At 35.3% G+C, this 21,435-nt stretch overlaps 3 protein-coding genes across 4 annotated transcripts; 1 reads left to right on the top strand and 2 right to left on the bottom strand.

Moving 5' to 3' along the window:
• Positions 1–608: 608 nt before the first annotated feature.
• On the bottom strand, positions 609–3,482 carry LOC107784714 (NEDD8-specific protease 1-like). 2 transcript variants are annotated; one of them, XM_016605884.2, is made up of 3 exons: positions 3,326–3,440; positions 2,288–2,384; positions 609–1,534 (listed from the first exon to the last, which is right to left on the bottom strand). In XM_016605884.2, exon 3 carries the CDS (start codon positions 1,516–1,518, stop codon positions 835–837), a length of 684 nt encoding a protein of 227 aa, XP_016461370.1. In that variant the 5' UTR covers positions 1,519–1,534; positions 2,288–2,384; positions 3,326–3,440; the 3' UTR covers positions 609–834. The 2 variants fall into 2 exon arrangements, with proteins under 2 accessions (XP_016461370.1, XP_016461369.1); XM_016605883.2 differs by lacking the exon at positions 2,288–2,384 and having other exon boundaries at positions 3,326–3,482.
• Positions 3,483–13,567: 10,085 nt separating this feature from the next.
• On the top strand, positions 13,568–16,172 carry LOC107784713 (protein KTI12 homolog). The gene is made up of 2 exons (XM_016605882.2): positions 13,568–13,744; positions 14,844–16,172. The coding sequence occupies exon 2, from the start codon at positions 14,844–14,846 to the stop codon at positions 15,750–15,752; it is 909 nt and encodes a 302-aa protein (XP_016461368.1). The 5' UTR covers positions 13,568–13,744; the 3' UTR covers positions 15,753–16,172.
• A 2,324-nt stretch (positions 16,173–18,496) lies between these two features.
• On the bottom strand, positions 18,497–21,166 carry LOC107784712 (cationic amino acid transporter 1-like). Its single transcript, XM_016605881.2, has 2 exons — positions 21,030–21,166; positions 18,497–20,436 (listed from the first exon to the last, which is right to left on the bottom strand). The coding sequence occupies exon 2, from the start codon at positions 20,428–20,430 to the stop codon at positions 18,643–18,645; it is 1,788 nt and encodes a 595-aa protein (XP_016461367.1). The 5' UTR covers positions 20,431–20,436; positions 21,030–21,166; the 3' UTR covers positions 18,497–18,642.
• Positions 21,167–21,435: the final 269 nt, after the last annotated feature.

Genomic DNA, 21,435 nt, shown 5'->3' with positions numbered 1-21,435 from the left:
TTGAAATATTATTTACATCTACTTATTATTTAGTAAATTATTTTACATTTAATAGAGTCAAACTAGCCGTTATCTAGCCATTAACTAGCCGTTGGAGCAACACCTATATAAACATGGTCTTTGGAGAGCTAAAGATACACTTTCTAATACAACTTTCTGAATCATCTTCTTTATTCCTTCTATATGCTAGGTTTCTTTCTTGAGTTTCTTGCTAGTTCTGTTCCCAGTTTAATAACTGGAAGAGCTTGTTGAATCCTGAGGGATACGCCTAATTTTATTTATCAATGTGTGGGCGAAATATCCTTAAGGACAGTGTCTTTGACACGCCTCAAGCTAAATCTTTTATTGTCCATAATCATCCAATATTTTTCCAACACCTTTAACATTTGAAACCCCAGTTGACCCCCGCATAGAAGAAGCTGTAGAATAGTGCCATGTTATATGGAGTGAGCAAATCGGAAAAGATACACCAACATAACAAATGTCGATGCATTTAGAACCAACACCATGTGCAAAGTAATTGTTGCGCTAAGAAATAATTCATATGAATTAATTAAAAAGAAAAGCTTACAAAATTAAGTAAACATTGGGTATATTAGAAACGATAATTTAGTTAGATCATAAACTTTTATATTAATGATAATTAGGTTAGTAGAATAATTCAACTTGTGCACACCTTGACGATTCCGTACCTGCTATCTCCTACCAACACAAGTACCGAGTAATTTTGCCACAAAGCTTAGGTACATAGAGAAAAAATTACCTAGTGTGTTTAGTCTATATGCTGGAATTTAAGCACCGTTCATCCATGATTTTTCACCCACTTCATTGAGGTTACGCCACACTCTTAGGTGCAGCCGTCAGACCTTTTACTAAACCCAGAATCTCATAACGCATCATAGAAACAGCACTTGGACTGACCTGTTCAAAATGGGAGAACCACAGAGTATCTGCATCTAGGGTTCCACTGCTAGCATACCATTGACAGATGACTCGTGCAATCGCTAAGGCATATACGCCACAATCATAACCATTCACTTGCTTTGGCGTGCCTGGACATTCTTTGTAAGTAGCGCTGGACGCTGTATAAGGAAGAGTAACCTTGTATACTTGTTTGGCGTGATACTCATTCATGAACCCGTAGCTGCTGTCATGATGTACAAATACATTGGAGTTTCTCTCAAAAGCCAGTAAGCTCCAATGACTCCCACCTTCAGCCATGCACACATCAGAATTATCGTTGATAGGTAAGAGAATCAACTTCCTTCTAGGAAGATGAAGTGGTTCCATGAAATCCTTCAGGCTTGCAGGATCAGGACACTCTTTAATCCAGAAAGCAATAGAAGGTGGTACCAGCAATATGTCGTCAGATGGAAAGCTTGAGCTGAGATAGCTAAAATAGAACTCAATGATGCGGTCATTGAGATAATTAGGACCATTGAGAATGTCCAAATCTGATCGCCTGAGAACAACATCGTTGTAGCCGAGAATCTTCTCATCTGCTTTGGTTTTAGCCATGGTGCCAATGCCAACTCTATACATAGTACTCAAGAATTACATACAATAAGAAGAGATTGGAAGGGGGAAAAAAAGAGTGAAATAAATTATCATTCTGATCAATCAGATTAGAATTTTCTTAGTACAACATCAATAGAACTGCTTATGATTTAAAAAATAAAAAATCATCACACCACCAATATTTTGACTGAAATACCAAGTAAAAGGAAACATAGAATGTCCATAAACATTTAGGAGAAGAGATTCTAAATCTCCAACCAAATCAAACTTCAACCATACAAAACCTCCTCCAAATCCTTTGTCTCGTTATTGTCTTTTTTATTGTCATTAAACAGCTATTTGTTAAATTCCGCACTACCCCAACTTTCAAACCTTATATGTAACCCTTCAAAAGCTATTTAGTTTCTTTCTTCCAAATGATGGATCCGAGCCGGACCATTCTGATTTCTATTGATACCCTAAGTAGCGTCTATGTCCCAACCTAGTTGTTCATATGGATGATATTATTATGACTAAACATTCCCAGGAAGTGATTGAGGTACTAATGCCGCACCACTTTACTAACTTTCATACCACAAAAACTTTGGACAACTTAAGAACTTGTTTGGTATAGTAATTGCTTAGTTTGGCAATTGGATATCTTGAACGAAACCGATATGTCTGTCTACCAATTGACTCACCCCATACCTTTAAATTCAGCTTACTAGCTGAGACATTAACAAATCTAGGCGGCTACAAGAGATTAATCGTTCAAGTTGTATTGTCTTACCATCACATGTTCTGATGTTTCTTTTACTATCTGCAGAATCTGGGATGCAGTAGTACTCATCCTTCAATCTATCAGGAGTAACCTTGTGCAGAGACATCTATAAGAAAAAATCAAGAAATATTGAAGTTTCTTAATTGTACACGACCTAATAATCTTATATGAAGATCCCTTCTACCATATCACTAACCACCAATCCATAAGTAGTTAGCTCTCTTATTTCTTCATTTTTCACATCCACAAAGCTAATAGATATAATAAACGTTATTTTACAATAAGATTTTTAGTCCATTTCATTTGGTGTTTGGTTAATGCATTACACAATTTATCCAAATCAACAACATGATTCAACACACACCAATGCAGACCCAACATTACAACAACATCATACCCAGTATTATCCCATACCGTGAGGTCTGGGGAGGGTAATGTGTACGCAGACCTTACCCCTACCTTGTGATGATAGAGAGGCTGGTTCCAATAGACCCTCGGCTCAGGAATGCAGACCCAACATTGATAGCTCTAAAAAGAAAGCGTAATTGCTCAAGTCATGTCGTTTTCTCAATTCACAGTTTCTCTTTCAAAAAATCATCAAATGGAAAACCTTATTTCTTTTTTAAAGATGAAATCGTACAACCAAAGCTTTGCAATTAAGGGAAGAAGAAAAATGATTTTTTGTTCTCATAAGTCAGCAACAACCTTGCTTTATATTGGGTACAACTGAACCCAATATTGCGACTTGAAAATTTTAAGCAAATATTTATATTATAAACCCATAATTTCAAAAATCCAATAAATTCAGTGATAAGAACTTTAAATCTTCATGTTTAAATCATGAGTCCGCCTCCATAAGGATTATTGCAAATGAATCTAATCACACACCAACAATGATAATAGGAAATAACACCAATTAACTAGTAGAATCAAATATCAAAATTCACACAAAAAAATGAAGAAATTACAATTTGAAAAAATAATTAAAGGTTCCACCATAAATAAACCAAAACACCCACTGAGTTAAATTTTGAGCCATGAGATTACCTCGAATGGAGCTTGGCCGAATCCTTCAACTCTTCTTGAATGTCACAATTATAAATCTTTAATTAATTAATGGGTATAAAATGGAGTAGTACTGGTGAGGTGAAGGAAGAATAAAGAAAAAAAAAAGGCAGAGGATTAGTATTTTTGTTTTTGTTTTTTCTTTTGGAGCCCCTTATTTGAGATTTTGGCCAAACTTATCCCCTTATCTTTAGGGTAGGTTTAATTTTGTCCTTCCAATATAATGTTAAGCACATTTTGTCCTCTAATTTACAAAACTTGAGCACATTGGATCCACCTAACATGAAACACCCACAACACTGTTACGACTAATGTTAAACTCACTGAAATGCACATGAACACTGTTTAGCATCGCTCTTATAACCTTCCCTCTGTAATATTCAAATGATCTCCCCTTTTTATCCTTCTTATATTCGAATGATCTTAGTATTTAATTAACCAAAACAAAGTTAGGTGGAGAAATCCATTAGTACCCCTACTCACGCACAACTCCTTTGGAAAGAAGGTATGGCTAGATGCACCACACACATAATTATCAACACATGCAACTCTTTTGATTAGTTTATATAGGGAAGTATGAATGGTGTTTGTTTAGTTGGTTATCTTGAGAAATTTATATCACAATATTTTTTATTGTTTTATTGTGTATAATTAAAATTATACTTTTTAAAATAGTTTCATTCATCTCGATTTCTCTTTGTATTGATCCGATTAATTTTCATAACTTTATTTATAAATTATCGCAAAATACATAATCACACTATTATTAGAACATCTCATTTGTTATGTTAATCATTAAATAATGAAAAGTTTAATCTAACCATGGTTTGTTTGCCAACGATAAAGAAAACCGCAACATGTTGTTGTTCAACCATAACATGGTAATCTAAACTTTGCAGTGCTGGAACTGAATTTTAAGATCACTTAGGGTTAAAAGAAATTTTGAAGTGTTGAATAGAAGCAGTTACATGCTTGGTTAAAAGTGATAATGCTGGAAATAAGCACTTGTATGTATATTTGGTGAAAGCACTATTTTATTTTAAAATAACTAAAATCCTTAAATCTATTAACATAAAAATTAAATGATTAATTACAGGATTTTAATTCTAAGTTAATTTTCGTACAAGTTAATTTATGTCTCAATTGATTTCAAATTTTAAATTTATTAGATAAAATTATTTAATTAAGGAGAGATCTTTTTTTTCTTTTCCACATGTCATTGGTGTATGTTTATATATATGTTCCATAGCTAGAAATTAAACACCAAAGTTCACATGCTTCTCTTAAAATTTTAACTATAATTAACTATATAATAAGTAAAAATCCCTTGGACAATCAAGGGTAAATCCATCATTTCATTGTAAATCACCCTTTGTTAAAATTGGTCTATGTCCCAACATGTAGACATCTGTATTGCACTTTTCTCTTCCTTGATCGTCCATAATTTATAGCCATCAGAAAATCCACTCGAGTCTTTTAGAGTCTCTCTGTTTGTATGTTGTTACTCTTGCTACTTTTCAACACCAGTAGAATTGGCATCAACTACTCAAATTCTTTATGATTGTACATACTTGTCCCAAGTAAGTAGATATCATAATTTCCGTTTCTTCAAGTTTTTCATTTGCAATATTACATCATAGAAATGAGATATGTCATTAGTGTATAAAGTGCAGGCTTTTTTCCAAACTAAATGTCATGTTAGGCATTAACTTGAAATCAATAGATCACCACATGATACTTTATAACTGAGCATCATCTTCTCCCAAAATACTTTAGTCTTTTCATCTCCCTCACCAGTCTTTTTGGTTAAGAGATTTTGAACACCTTGACCCTTGCACCATAACTCAATCGAGGAAGCCCAATCGAAGTAATTTAAACTTCCCATAAGGGTTACGAAGTAATCATAATGCATGTGTTGTTGCAGTCCTGGACTTCGGTGTGCTTGTAGATTAGTTATGTCTTGAGCAAGATGACATCGAGGGGTTTCTTGAGGTAAGTCACTTGTGCTCATTTTTATTCAATAATCTTAATTCCCTATTGATTTTCCCATCTATATTGTGTGGTTTTGAGGTGAAATTTGGGAATTTGAGGCTAGGGATTTGGAGAGTTTGATTTGGGGATTTGGGTGGCGATTTGGTATCAAATTTTAATAAATTTGTTGTGGTTGGACTCGTGGTTGAATGGGCTTCGGGTTTTGTGACTTTATCGGATTTTGAGTCGTGGGTCCGCGGGCCAGCTTTTGAGTTGACTTTTGATTAATAACTTAGTATTTCCTTATAGAATTAATTTCTTTAGCTCGTGTTAATTGTATCGCATTATTTGTGGCTAGATTCGAGGAATTCTGAGATCGTTTCACGAGGCAAAGGTGTGTTGGAGTAGAAATTTGCTCGGATTGAGGTAAATAACATTTTTAAACTTGGCTTTGAGAGTTCGAAACCCCAAATTATGTGTTATAAGATTGGTGTTGAGGTGACGAGGCGTGTGCGTGTGCACCGTGAGAACTGTGACTTGGTCGATTCCATGGAACTGTATAGTGAATTTATCTTGTTGATATTCGTGTTTTTATTATGTGATAAAGTAATCAAGCTGTCAATCATGCTAGAAATTGTGTTTAGGCTATATGCTAGTACTGTTAGGACCCATAGTGGTCATTTCTTGCAGTTGACTTATTGATTATATTGCAATTTCGTATTTAGTCATATTTATTCATTGCATATCATGTCTCAGCCTATATTGCTGTTTATTGTTACATCATATCATCTTTTTTGGTTTATTTCATGATATTGTGAGCCCGAGAGAGAGAGAGAGAAAGGAGAGAGAGAGAAAGGAGAGAGAGAGACTGGAGAGATTGATGACTGAGTTAGGTTGAGGGCCTGCTTATGAGTGACATTTATGGGATCGGGTTGTACGTTGCAACATGTTTTATTGATTTATACCTGGATCTGGCTTACTATAGCGCTTGGGCTGAAGGAGCCCCTCCGAAGTCTATACACACCCCAGTGAGCGCAGTTAATTTATATTGAGGGATGTATCTTCCCTAGGCATGGATCTTGCTCGAATCATTTATACTTGGGGATGGATCTTCCCCTGGGCTGGATTGACCATATCCAGTACTGAGTGACTGACTGTCAACTGATGTATATATATCTAGGATGGATTTTCCTTGGGCTGGATTGACCATATACAGTGCTGAGTGATTGAATATTCTAAAAGCGCGAGTATACGAGGCTTTCAGCGTGGTGCATCACATACAGCATGTGCATGTGTATTTAGATGTAGGGAAGTTTATCATTCAAATCTATCTTACTTGCATTGAGTTTAACTATTGAACTTGAAAACATGCCTACATTTCTGTACTGTTATTTCTATATTGAACTGTACCTGCTGAGTTCGTCACTACTTTCAGTCCAAAGGTTAGATTTGTTACTTATTGAGTTGGTTGTACTCACGCTGCACCCTGCACCTCATGTGCAGATCCAGGTGCTTCCAGTCATGGCGGTTGTTGAGTTGTGGAGTTTGGATTTTTCGGAGATTATCGAGGTAGCTGCTTGGCATTCGCAGACCCTTGACTCTCCCTCTTTATCTTTCATTTTATGTTTTAGTTCTATTTTTTAGACGGTGTACTAGACCATATCTTCATGTCGATGCTCATGTACTCGGTGACGTCCGGTTTTGGAAGAGATTTTGTATTGAGTTATGATTTTGTATTCTGCTTTAAAAGGTTTTCCTTAAATTTAACTGCTTCCGTATCTTTCAAAGCTTTAGAGTGTTGAAAATATTTGAGTAGCTGGCTTGCCTAGTTCTATGATAGGCGTCATCACGACGACAGGTTGGTTTGGGTCGTGACACTTAGTTACACCAGATTTTGGGGTGAATTCAATTGTATTATCATCATGACTTTATTTATTTATGTTATTTCGCTATTTGAGACGATTTCTTATCATGTTGAGGTTTATTTTCGCATATTTATTGCTGGTTTGCCCAGCAAACGATGTTAGGCGCCATCATGGCTTCGATGGAATTTTCGATCGTGACACTTTTAAATTCTAATCACTCACTAATTACTTTTTTTAATTAATTGTTATTTCTGCTTACTATAGTTAAATTATTTGTTTTGTAGATTACAAAGAATAGACCATATTTAACATACTTAACCATTCACCAGCAATATATATACTCTATTTTGATTTAAATGGTACGATGTGAATGAATTTTTCAAGTAATAGAGGTATTGTTGGTATGACTTTAAATGTATATAGTATTTCTCATCATAGAAGACGTAATATGGCACTTTTCTTAGACTAATATTATCTATTTTATTTGAGATCAGTCTCTAATTGTGAATTATAATTACTTCCAAATATACTCAGTGATAAAAAAATATTTTTTTAATAGTTATTGTTATAAATAGTATTTTATTTATGGCGAATGTCTATATTTTAGAGAGATTTTAGGGTTTGTTACTTGGTGGTTAAGTCATATTTCTCCTATAAATAGAAGGTTCTATTCCGTTGTAATTTATCCAAAATCAATAAGAATTCTCTCTCTCTCTCTCTTTCTCTCTCTCTCTCTTTATACTTTTCTCTTCAATACTCATCTTCGTTTTTTATTGTTTTATAACACGTTATCAGCACGAGATTTCAACCAATTGAGTAGAAGCTTCGGGATTGAGCATAATGATTGTCAATTCTTCTATGAACTTCCTTCATGATTAAATTATGGATTTAAGGAAAGTATTTTACCTTATTTTTCTCTTTTAAATCCTTGAAAAATTCTATAATTTGATTTTAAATACAAGCGAAGACAATAAATTTTGATTATAACTCTAATAGAATTCATAAGAAATTATAACCACCCGAAGTGGTAAAATTTTTATGTCTTGCTATGATCAAATTCATGTATGATTGTGGGCACAAGAAGTGAAAACTCATCCCATTGAATTTGCTTCATTCTCATTCTCTTAAGAGAATGTGGTAGCAATATTTAATAGGTCTGAAAGAAGTCAAAATTATTATCATGAAAGTATCAATGTGTATGGACGGGGCAATAGACGAAATTATAATCGTCATTATTGTGGTAATGAGAATAATAAGTCTTCACTCTGTGAAATTAATGTTCATCATCGATTTGACATGATATTTCATAAAGCATATATAGATGACTATGGTCCAGATGTGAATGTGACAATATCTGATTTATGAATATATATTCATTATTGGAAAAATATGAATGTGCTAGTGGTAGTGAATATACCACACTCACCTCTAAGAAGAGGTTTGAGATGAAATAAGAAAATAATGTCATTATTATAGCATGAATGGTCATTGATAACATACCTATTGTGATTATGCCCATAGTATTATTGCAATATTATTATTACAGGGCATAAGTAATGAAAATAACATATCTTGCCTATAATGATTTTGACCATAACTATAATGGTCTAACTTTCTCCTTGAAAAAGATATTCACCATATGGTTGTTGATGAATATTTGGTAGTTCAAAATTAATTGAAAGCTCTAGAAGAGCCAATTATACTATTTTGGAGAAATAAAATTAATTATCGATAAGGTATTATTACGTAGTAAGTCTCAAAGAAACTTATTTAGTTTCTAAAATATTCGCAAAACCGGTTGGTTATATTGAGACTAAAAATAAAGGAAAGATTTAATATCTTCTATTACTACAACTTGTAACGGGATAATATATATGTGAAAAGCTACCCGCTTTATTCTCCAAGAATTGTACTGCACAGATATATATAGAGAGCAAGGTCTCAGTCAGAAGCAATTGAGAGCAACAAAGACAAGAAAAATCAAGAGAAATAATGTGGGAGACAATTCAAAAAGAAGAAGTGACATAAAGAAAAGAAGATGTGATAAAAAGAAGAGCTACAAGACAAGTTGAATAGAAGATGTGACAAAAGGTAGTGCTACCAGACAAGAATTTTTGAGTGGAAGAAATAGTTACAAACACTAAGGGAATCTCTGCTCAAGCCATGTGAAGATGGGGCTCAATGAAGTACCCTACAAGGCTAGACAAGAAAGATTTCTGGAAATGTTTGAAGTCTATATACCTAGAACAAAATAATATAATTTATTCAGACATATACAGAAAACAACTGCATTTGATAATTTTAATACTATCATATCATCAATCATACCATCTAAGAAGAAGATTATAAGTCTATCTTTAATTTGTCTTTCTTTAGTATCAGAGCTAGAAGATTTTCGGACCAATAAGTTAATGAAATAACATATTTTAACTAAATACATAAGTTTCCATCACCAAATAATATATATTACTTTAGACAGCATTAGTAATAACATAATACCTTTGTAAAATATTTCCTTATGAATGCCTTAGCAGTTCCTACCTCAAACCTGTAAAATAAATAAATCCTTATGCTTATGTGTGCATGTTTTTAATTCCCAAGTCCAGTAAACTTTTTCGGGTTTTCCGAAAGGAAAATCTCTCTCCTATATATATGTGAAAAGCTACCCGCTTTATTCTCCATTTTGTACTATACAAATATAAAAAATACCACAATAAAGTATAAGTTTATTGATATAAAAATCCATATCATAATAAACTTGGAGTTTATTGATAATTGCACACGTCATGGTGTAAACCTGAAGTTTATCTATATTAATAATTTATCCAGTTGACATAATTGGTTTAGCCATGTTACTTTAAGTATGATGTGCAAAAATAATAGAGAATTCACATGGATAAATATTAAAGAACTGGAAAGTTCTTTACGAATTCTCTGTTCTTATTAATTAATAGACCAATTAAAATTGGGATTGAATCCCATGAATGCTGAAAATATCGAAGGTAAATATGGGCCCATTCATCTGCGATATATACCACATAAGATGCATCTATGAGATGATAACATGTGCTATTATTATTAACCCGCAACATGGTGTTTTGCGAAGTAACTTGCTCAATAATTTAATTTCGAGCTTAATTTCCAGATTTTCTATTCAAGACCATTCATCTTGATAAGATGGTTTACATCACAGTTGGTTTAGCAAAATTATTTATTGAGTGCCTCCACTTAATACCTAAACTATTGCTTATGAGAACAGAGTTATCTTTATCAGTTTGATATACGTTATATACGAAAGTATATTATATTCTCTCTTCACAAGTGGTTCAGGGTCAGGAACCGAATAATCTCATCTTATTATTATTGATGTGCGGTGTATATTTTAATTAACATCATAACGCACAAATGTAGGTTTCCAAACTTAAGGAAGCAAGTTAGTTTTTCTAACATGAGGGGGAGATAAGATAAACATTTGAGAAAACGTTACGTGAAATGAATTATCATTTGTACATCTAGATCCTCAAATAAGATAATATGAACTTGAAGTTCATAAAAAGATAATTCATCTACAGTATATTGCAAAGCATGACAGACGCATTTGCTGCCTCAAAGAAAGTAACTATATTCTCACTACAAATGCTCCTATTAGAATAAGTCCTAGAAGAAAAAAGTCAAATCTATGGTACGCTTAAAGCATATAGACAAATCGGTTTCAAATAAACTTCTTGATAAAGAAGATGAGAAAATGATCATAAATGAGGCAAGTGATCTAGAAGATCATATGACATAACACTTCATAAAATATCATGAGAGATTCAAGTACCTGAATATATGAATAAAGAGATCTCTATGTTATGTATTTATGAAAAATAAGGAGGTTGGAACCGATATAAATTGTTCGTCGACGACATCTATAATAGCGCTAAGTATAGATGAGGATCTCAAGTCTGTCGAATATAGACACAAAAATATTGGCCAAATGGAAGAGACAAAATTCGAATAGAATTTGTTTCATATGAAAGACGTATAGTTTTGGACCTGCAGTTCAAAAGCTTGAAAGTATAAAGTCAATGGTGTGTGTAATCACCTTTATCTATCTTATATGTCTTGCATGACATAAAAGTCGATGTGCATCTAAAGTCCATTCATTTGGCTTATAGGACTTAACTTATATATATGGCAATCCCTGAAAGATTTAAATTGCTTAGAGCATATATAATTCTTGATATTGAAGTAACACATCCTCAGTGCAATTTGTGTACAAATGTATCTTGTTATAACTATACGCATGTTAATATGATAGCAAGAGTTTTTGCCCGTATGTGAAGATATTGAAATGACGATTCCAACAAGATCATATGAAGATAATACATCTATCAGGGATGATGATTTCAAGGTGAAACAAATTCGTTCAAGTTAATATGGCTAATTTGTTTATCAAATCTCTACCAACGATCTTTTGAAGATAGTGCACAAGATTGGAATGCGAAGGCTCAAGGATGTGAATTGATGCTCTCATCAGGGGAGTTAATACGCCCTGTACTCTTTTTTCCTTACAAAGTTTTGTCCCACTAGATTTTCCTTGCAAGGTTTTAACGAGGCAATCAAAAGGTCTATTTCTAAACATGTGTACTCTTTTTCTTTCTCTAGAATTTTTTTTCACTGGGTTTTATTTTAGTTAAGGTTTTAACGAGGCACATTATCTGGTAAATAGACATTCAAGGGGGAGTGTTATAAATAATATTTTATTTATGGTGAATGTCTATATTTTAGAGAGATTTTAGGGTTTGTTACTTAGTGGCTAAGTCATTTTTTTCTATAATTAAAGGGTTCTATTCCATTGTTATTCATCCCAAATCAATAAGAATTCTCTCTCTATACTTTTCTCTGCAATACTTTCTTCTTCTTTTATTATTTTATAACAGTTACTTTGTTTACGAACTCAATTAAATTTAAAGAGATAATAGTTACTTTATTTATGAACTCAATTAAATTTAAAGAGATAATAGCTTCCTGGCCACTTAAACTTGCATCAGTTTGTAAAACCGATATATAGACTCTTGGGTTTCCCATTCGAACACCTTTACTTGAAAAAATGGCTACTAATAAACACTTGTAATAATGTATGTTGTTCAGTTGCTGCTGACATGGATTTAATTCAATATTTTACATAGCCACATCATCCATTCATTCACTTTTTTTGACACATGTATTAATCAGTCACCCACAATTATAGCAAAGATGAACATATACAACTACTGACACTTGCATTTTCCGATTAAAAACCATCTTAGCGTCCCGTCGCCGGCGACCGGCCAAAAGAGCAACTGCTAATAGGGAAGATGAACACAAACATAACAACATTGGCAAAGCCGGAATACCTAGTTATAGATCGAAACCCACCTTTTACTAAGACTGTTGCCAATTTCAACACCCTCGATTACCTCCGTTTCACCACCATCTCCAGCATCTCTATCACTGTCGGCTACCTCTCCTGTAAACTCTTTTCTCTGCTTTACTTTTTAGCAGTCAAATCTTATTAATCAACTCTTAAATCAACCAAAACCCTAAGAAAAAACCAGTTAACAAATCAACTGACCCAGATCAAATAAACCCCAAGAAACTAAAAAAAATAAAAAGAAATAACTCCAGCACTAGATATGCAAATGAGCATAAAATTATAGAATCTTGAACTGAATCTTAAGCCAAAAAAAGTGGGTCAAAGTAACACTGTTAAAAAAATAACGGCGGTGGTCGGTGGCGGGTTATAGTTCCGATGAAGATAAATAGAACAAAGATTTATAGATACAATTATACAGGTGCAAATTTACATATATAGAGAGAGAAAAAGGAAGTATTGTAGAGAATAAGAGAGCAAAAATGGATGCAACAAACTGCATGGACGATTTTTTTTGGTGGGGAAGACGTCAGACGCTGGGAGGGAGGGGAAAAGAGAAGGGAAAAGGGAAAGGTCTCTTTTTTTCTTTTCTTTTTTGGTCTCATTTATATTTTATTTCGATTCTCATATTTTTTTAATAAAAATAATACAATCCACGCACCTTTGTAGCGTGATTTGCACACAATTTAGCCATGTCAACTGCACCGCTTCCATGTATAGGCATAGTCAACGGTCAAATGTATTTATTAGTATCTATTGCATCAAGTTGAAATGTTTAAATGAGAAAAGTGCAAGTTCATGTATCGGCTTTTAAAAGCCCTACAAGTTTAAGTGGCGAGAAAACCATTACGCCTTAAATTTACAAAGAGATATGTTTGACTTTGTGAAGCGGGGGCTACCTAACTATTTATAAATAAATACAAAAAAAAAAAAAGTAAAAGAATCTTGCCTGAGTTCCCATCGACACTGAAACAGTGGAGTTCGGGTCGGGTTTTCCTAAATCTATACCCGTCAGAAGGGCGAAGGCCTACCAAAGACATCGTTGGAACATCGGCAAGCAACACCATAAACCCTAATTCTATCTCTCTCCCATTCTCTACTTTCTCTTCTTTAACTTAACCAACTTTTCTTCTCCACTCTCACAAGCTTTTGGACAACACCCATAAGGTAAACATTCTGATTTTCCTTTTCCTTTTTTTAATGACTTATAGTGGTTCGATGGATCAGTTATTCGCGATTAAAGCTTAGTCCAATGATGTTAGAGTTCTAGAGAGCCTAATTTATTTGCTATTTGGAATGAATTGTGTCCGAGTAGTGCGGTATAGATATTTAGAATTCATACGGCCAACTCCAATTTATTTGAGATTAAGGCAAACTTGATAATTATTGTAGAGGTTTGATGGGCGAGAAGACTTCCATCTTTATTGTTATGTGTTATAGATTATCTGTAGCAGGATCGGAAACTCGGTCGATACTTCCACTCTTCTCCGCTTAAATACCAAAGCTTTTGTCTGCAGCAGTGTTCGATCCTGTGAAGCTAACCCACACATTAGAAGCTGCGCTCTTATCACTAGACTATGAGCCCGTTTGGCTTAGCTAATTTATAGTAGCTGATAAGGATTAGGTGCTCAAAAGCACTGATTTAAAAAATAAGCTTAAAAAATAAGCAGTTACATGTTTGGATAAAAGTGTTGAAATTAATAATAAGCAGCTGAAGAACTGGGTATATGAAGATTTTTGTTTTAAAAGAAGTATTTTAGGGATAGAATAGTAAATATCTTGGTCAAATCTAAAGTGCTTATAAGCTGAAATTTGATAAGTTGGGGGAGACCAACCTATGGCTTTTGGCTTATTTTTGGTTTATAAGCACTTAACTTATAAGCACTTATTATTTTACCAAACGCGTAGATAAGCCAAAAAATGCTTATAAGCCAGTTTGACCAGCTTATAAGCTTAGCCAAACACCCTCTATATAACATTGTCTTCCTGATTATTAATTTTAATACTAAGCTCATTAAATCATTTGCAGATCCATTCATACATGTCTTTCCTATGCTTATAATCTTTATGGCACACTTTCTCTATAAATATTCACATTCTCATTATTTTGAGTTGATGTCAATTATCCCAAGACACGTTCTTTCCTGAAAGTTTGTTATCATTTCTCTGCCTTAATGTTGCAATTTGCAAATAAAAGTTTCCAGTGTTGTTTTATGGTGAAGCTACTTTGGTAAGTTAAATATCTTGTTCTTTTTTGTTGGCGTAGATGGCATTGGTTGTTATCTGTGGTCAACCATGTAGCGGGAAATCAACAGCTGCAGCTTGTTTAGCTGAAGCACTTAAAGAAACAGAATCAAAGCCGTCAGTGAGAACTATTGATGAGACTTCGTTTCATCTTAGTCGCAACCAAAGTTATGCGAACATGACTGAGGAAAAGAACTTAAGAGGTGTATTAAGGTCTGAAGTTGATAGATCTTTGTCAAAGGACAGTATAGTTATAGTGGATTCTCTGAATAGCATCAAGGGATATAGATATGAATTGTGGTGTTTGGCTAGAGCAGCGGGGATTAGATATTGTGTCCTCCATTGTGACGTTGATGAGGAATCTTGTAGAATATGGAACGGAGAACGTCGCGAGAGAGGAGAACTATCTTATGATGATAATATATTTGAGGATCTTGTAAGAAGATTTGAAAGACCAGATAGCAAAAATAGATGGGATTCTCCCTTATTTGAGCTATGGCCAGCTAAAGATGGAATTGATAAATTGTCTACAGCTATAGTTGATGCTGTTAGCTATCTAACAAAAAAAGTGGACTCTAAAACAAGGGATGTTAAGATTCTACAGCCAACCATTGCAACACAAAGTGCACGTGGTTCTGAGGCAAATTCTTTATATGAGATGGACAGGGCGACGCAAGAAGTTACAAATGCTATTGTGGAAGCTCAGTCCCATGCTCTTGGGGGTCCTCTCAATGGTGTATCTCTTGGTCCAGGATTACCTACTGTAGATATCTCGAGATCTGTTAGCTTGCCAGAGCTGCGTAGGCTACGAAGAACTTTCATCAAGCTTGCTGGACAGACAAGCTTGAGCGGGCCACCCCCTCCTTCAGATGCTGATAGTGCAAAAAGGATGTTTGTTGATTACTTAAACAGAGAACTAGCAAGTGGTTGAAGAATTACGGTTCGTATGAATGCAGATAGGTGCCTTAACATTGATTGTATATAGTAGTGAGAGAGACATACTGTATTCCTGCAAATGATGGTGAGAGGACTTCAGTTCATGGAGCTTTACTGCTTTACCATAGTAGTATATGTTCATCTTCCACCGAAAATAACTGTGAGATTTGGTCATTCATTTAGAATTGCTGCATTTGTTTTCCAAGTTAGATTGTTTCATTTTGTTAAAATAGCCCTTTTCACCTCTACATTTTTGGTCTTGGATGACCCTTTTTCCTTGGGTCTAAAATGCCATTCCTGTAGACTATTTGGTTGCTTATGGTTTGATTACGGCTGATGGATGTTTGTACTGCGAATTCAGAACATATAGAACTTTCTAGTTAATAACATTTTCCCTTGATTTGTTGGAGAGTTGTATATGTTGAACGTTATGTTAAGCTAGATTTTTCTCCAGTATGCAAGGATTAAGCTGACTGAAAAGAATATGACAATTAAAATAATAATGAGAAAAAACATAACCTTCAAACCAAGCTAGCTACTGGTACAGTTGGTTGCTGAGGACTTCTGTTTACAAAGCATTTCCGCAAGTTTTGGACCCATGAACCTGAGCAAGAATAATGGTGAACCCATATGGTTAAAATACACACACTTACATTTCTCATTTCGTGCTTGAAATTTCAGTATTATGGATTTTCTCTTTGTAAGAACTATAATAATCACAATTTCTTCTATCAAAACCCCATCATTATCTTCATTATGGCTTTACTCTTTCAAGATTTGTCTTGGTTGGTGAACTTGCTACTACACCACTTAGCACTTGACACTTAGCTGGCGTTTGGACAATGATTTGGTTAAAACTTGAAATAAAGAGTTTTTGAGGTTGTATTGAAAAATAATTTTTGGAAGTTGAAATTGTGTTTGGACATGTATTTTATTTGAAGTTTTTTTGAAGTTTTGTAAGTGCAAGAAAAAATTTCACCCAAAAACTGTTCTAAACTAGATTTTTGGAACTTGAAAAAAAAATTCAATATTGTTTAAAAAACTGATCATATTCCATGAACAAAAGTTGTCAAAATCTATGGCCGAACGGCAGGTTTGTCTTGAACTTGAGGAGTAGGACTACTCTTCCGCAGTGAATACCAAGCTCAAATCTACGATTTGGCTCAAGAAATCGAAATGGGTGTGCGGATTTTGATCTTCTTAGCTCTCTTTACAACGACCATTTTCAGTAAAAGCTCTCTTTCTCTCATCCCAGATGGTTTTTACGTTGTTGGAAATGAAACCGTTTGGAATAATTCGGATAAGTCACCTTGTGGGTGGACCTGCATTTCTTGCCATCCCAGTGACCAGAGAGTTCAAGCTGTCAGCTTCCCGTATATGCATAGAAATTATATCTTCCAGCATCGGTAAGCTCACCAGATTGCAGAGATTGGCACTTGATGAAAAGAGTCTTGGAGAAATTATATCTTCCAGCATCGGTAAGCTCACCAGATTGCAGAGATTGGCACTTGATGAAAACAGTCTGCATGCCCGTGATTCCTAATGAGATTGGCAGTTATGCTGTACTCAGAGCCATATACCTTGATGAGGATGATGTTGTTGGGGCAGGAGGGTTCGGTATGAGTATCGGATAGTTAATGATTGCGGAACATTTGCTGTTAAATGAATTGACCAGACTCGTGAAAGCTATGATCAAGTCTTTGAGAGAGTTGGAATCTTGGTAGCATCAAACACATTAATTTTGGTCAACCTTCGAGGCTTCCTACTGCAAGGCTTCTCATCTATGATTATTTGACCATGCGAAGCTTGGTCGGTTTCTTGCATGAACGTGTGGATATGATCGGTTGCTGAACTCTGAAAATAGCTCTTCGTCCTGCATGTGACAGGGAAAAGGCCTACATATCCATCTTTCGTGAAGCGGGAGCCCTAAATGTAGTTGGTTGGATGAATACCTTGCTGAGGAAGAATAGAATGGAAGACATTCTAAATGAGAGGTGCACAGATGCAGACGTAGAGACAGTAGAAGCAATTCTAGAAATAGCTGCTAGATGCAAATCCAGATGATAGACCTTCCATGCAACTTTGGAGCAAGAGGTCATGTCATCATGCATGGTCCCCGTGATGGGTCGCATTCAGATCATTCTTGGAATAGTTTTCTGGGGCGTAATATTTAGAAACACATCGCAGCCTGATGATGAAATGTGTAGTCTGCCATTGCAGCTTTTCTTACTAATGATCTGTGTGCCTTTTTACCTGCAGATATTCTTGCAGTCAGTTGAACAATGATAAGTCCTAACCCATGGCATTATGAAATAAGTATTAATCTATTTATCAAAAAAAGAAGGTAGTAATCTCATCAGGTTTGTCTTCATTAATATGATTGGAACGCTTACTTTTCTTCCCTTTACACTGTTTAGCAACTGGATTGAAGTTCCAAAGTTTTATTACCTTCTAGGCTTGTAATTCTGCATATGCTTTCAGTTCTCTTTCCCAAAATTATTGCTTCACAATCACGAGATAGTAGGTGTGCTCACTCATTTGAATTTATTACCCAATCTTGTAAAAAAGAAATGGAAGTGATATTGGTGTGTCACACAGTGATGGTACTAAATTTTTTTCCAGAATCACTAAAGATACTTGCACAAGTGCATATAGGTTCAGCAGACTTGAATTTCCAGAAAGTATGTAATTTTGCTGTCATGAAGAAATCTACTAAAACGCGATTAACATCATTTGCAAGTAAATTGCATTCTTCGCAAATTACTGGGACAATAATATGAATAATTGCCATTTAAGTTTCTGTACAAAGGACTAGTCGCATCACCTTAGGAATAGGGGTGGGGAAGGGGGAGACACACAACTGTAAAACATGAAAAATAGCATTATCAATTATTGTCAGATTTAGTAGGAGCATTTTTGCTTGTAGGCAATGTCCCATTTCCATCTTCAAGATTCTTCCACTCTTTGCTCTTTTCAAACTCCTTTGCAGTGTCATAGGAAGCATGGAGTCCAAAAAAGATGTAATACACCAAAAGAAAACCAGTCCATGCAGCAAACCTAATGAATGAATACTTGTCAATTGACCCTAGAAGGAATATGTTAATAGCAATTGAGGCTGAAGGTAGCCATGGAACCAAAGGTACACCCCAAAGCTTTGGATCATGTGCTTGAGGAACGAAAAGCCAAATCCCCAGTGTTGCCAAGAACCATATTGGCACAGTAATACAGTAGACAATCCATCCCTTGTCACTTAGTCCCCAATAAGCAGCTGTTGCGGCTGATGAAGCGAGGATGACCAGTAGACAAGCAATGAGCTTGTTACGGTTTGCATTTGTGGTCACTCCACTCACATAGTAACGACGAACAAGCAGAGCTAGTGCCACAAGCATGAAGATGAAGAGGGTGGAAATTGAGAGAAGATTAGATAAAATGTCAAGTTTTGTAAAGAAGGCAATGATAGCAGTTGCAGCTGTCATAACTGCTGTTGCATTAACTGGTGTTCCAGTCTTGCCATCTACATATGAAAACCAAGGTGGCATCATATGAGTTCTGGCAATGTGAGTTAAGTAACGAGCTTGACCAACAGCACTAACTAACAACACTGATGTCATTCCTTTCAACGCCCCCGCAGCCACTATGTATTGCGCCCAACTCCACCCCACATTTTTAAATGCCACAGAAAATGGAGCATGAGGATCAATGTTTTGATAAGGCTGCATAAGGCACAGAGTAATGGCCAATAAACAGTACAAAGTTGTGGTGATCACCATAGAACCAACTAAGCCAATGGGGATGTCTCTACCGGGATCCTTAGTTTCCTCAGCCATGGTAGAAACTGCATCAAAGCCAACATAAGCAAAGAATAGAACTGCAGAGGCTTTGAAGATACCGCGTGCACCAAATGGCGTAAAGGGTGTATAGTTCTTAGTATCTGACTTGATAAGGCCACAGATGATGATGAAAAAGATCACGATGATGTGAATGATTGAGGCGACATAATTGAGACGAGAAGAACCCTTTGTGCTAAGAATTGCAATGAAACAGATGATAATGCAAACCCCAACAGCAAGAGGATCAAGTTGGTTGTAGCCATCTGCTAAAGTGTTCACCTTGATAAGGAATTTGTCAGGCTGGTAGTTTAGTAAAGTTGCAAAGTAAGAAGTCCAAGAACGAGCAACTGCAGCACCACCTATGACATATTCTAGGAGTATATTACCAGCAGCAATGAAGGCCACAAAGTCACCAAGCTCCACCCTCAAGTAAGCAAATGAACCACCTGCGACAGGAATCTCAACAGCAAACTCAGTATAGCAGAAAACAGAGAGCAAAGCAGAGACGCCAGAAACGACATATGAGAGAACAACAGCAGGGCCTGCATCTTGACTTGCTTCAAGACCAGTTAGCACAAAAATCCCAGCACCAATCACTGCACCCATTCCAAACCATATCAAGTCCCACCACGAAAGTGTCTTCTTCATCTCATGTTGGCTCCTTGACTTTACTTCCACCTCCGCTTCGTCTTTGGACCGTGTCAGCACCCTGTCCATCAATCTACTCGGGGTTTGCTTCAGCGCCTTCACGTAGTTCTCCCAGCTCTTGAATGACTCCTCTGGAAGGAAGTCTTCTTTTGTGCGTGAACATATTCTTCTTCTTAATTCTGACTCTCTTCCCATTTTCTTCTGCATATTTCAAGCATTTCTTAGTATGAATGATTTTCTAATGCTATTTAATTACAATACGAAACTGATATTATCATCAGTGTCAGATCTCAATGTGTCTAGCATGAACCTTATATATGACTAAAAAAAAGGGCAGCCCGGTGCCCTAAGCCTTCCCGGACCACAAGGGTCAATCGTACCACGACTTGGATCCGTGACCTCCTGGTCACATTGCAAGAACCTTATATATGACTATGAGAAAAAAATAAAAATAGGTAAACATAAGAAACCACAGATTCTAAATTCCACTTATGAGAAACAATGGCTAGTAGTATTTTGTTTGCTCAGAAAAATAGGTAAAACATGTATGTATTATTTTACATGATAATTTGTTTTGGCACGAGATGGCTATTTTAGGGACATGATTTCTATGAAAGAGGCGTCAAAGCGAAGTTGATGATACTTTAAAATTCCAATAAAATAACTCAGATCAGTAGAAGATGTAATAACAAGACGATCATGTTTCTTCCCCACCCTCAAACTTCTTCAGTTAATAGTAGAGACGAACAATTATATGAAACAACAAAAGAATGAAGAAATTAAAAGATATATACCTGGTGAGAAAAGATTGATAGAAGAGAAACAGTATAAAGTGTAGTAGTATATTTATAGAAGATGAGTGATTCTTGTGAATTCTTTGATTGGCTGAAAAACTAGGCGCTAGCAATAACATCGGACTGAATCTTGTTCATGAAAAGTTCTATATTAAGAGATTCAGATTCTAGTAATATAAAATTGTGTGACAAAGGGCCCGCTGGAGGCAAACTTAGCAATTTTAGTCCCTATTTTTTGACTGATTACGACTTTGGTCATGTGCCCGTTACATTGTGCAAATTTCCTATTTTTCCATACTAAGGAGTCGTCTGGTAAAGATATATTAGGAAAAATAATATATGGATTAGTTTTGGTATTACTAACCCCTTGTTTGGTAGTGTTTTTAACCTATGTATAACTAACACA

This window comes from Nicotiana tabacum, chromosome 3 (assembly GCF_000715075.1).
Source record: "Nicotiana tabacum cultivar K326 chromosome 3, ASM71507v2, whole genome shotgun sequence".
NCBI lineage: Eukaryota > Viridiplantae > Streptophyta > Magnoliopsida > Solanales > Solanaceae > Nicotiana > Nicotiana tabacum.
Note: the sequence above shows the minus strand (reverse complement) of the source record. Positions and strands in the feature narration are given on the sequence as shown.

Coding starts and splice junctions, on each gene's coding strand:
- LOC107784712 (XM_016605881.2), bottom strand. CDS start 20,430: ATGGGAAGAGAGTCAGAATTAAGAAGAAGAATATGTTCACGCACAAAA.
- LOC107784713 (XM_016605882.2), top strand. CDS start 14,844: ATGGCATTGGTTGTTATCTGTGGTCAACCATGTAGCGGGAAATCAACA.
- LOC107784714 (XM_016605883.2), bottom strand. CDS start 1,518: ATGGCTAAAACCAAAGCAGATGAGAAGATTCTCGGCTACAACGATGTT.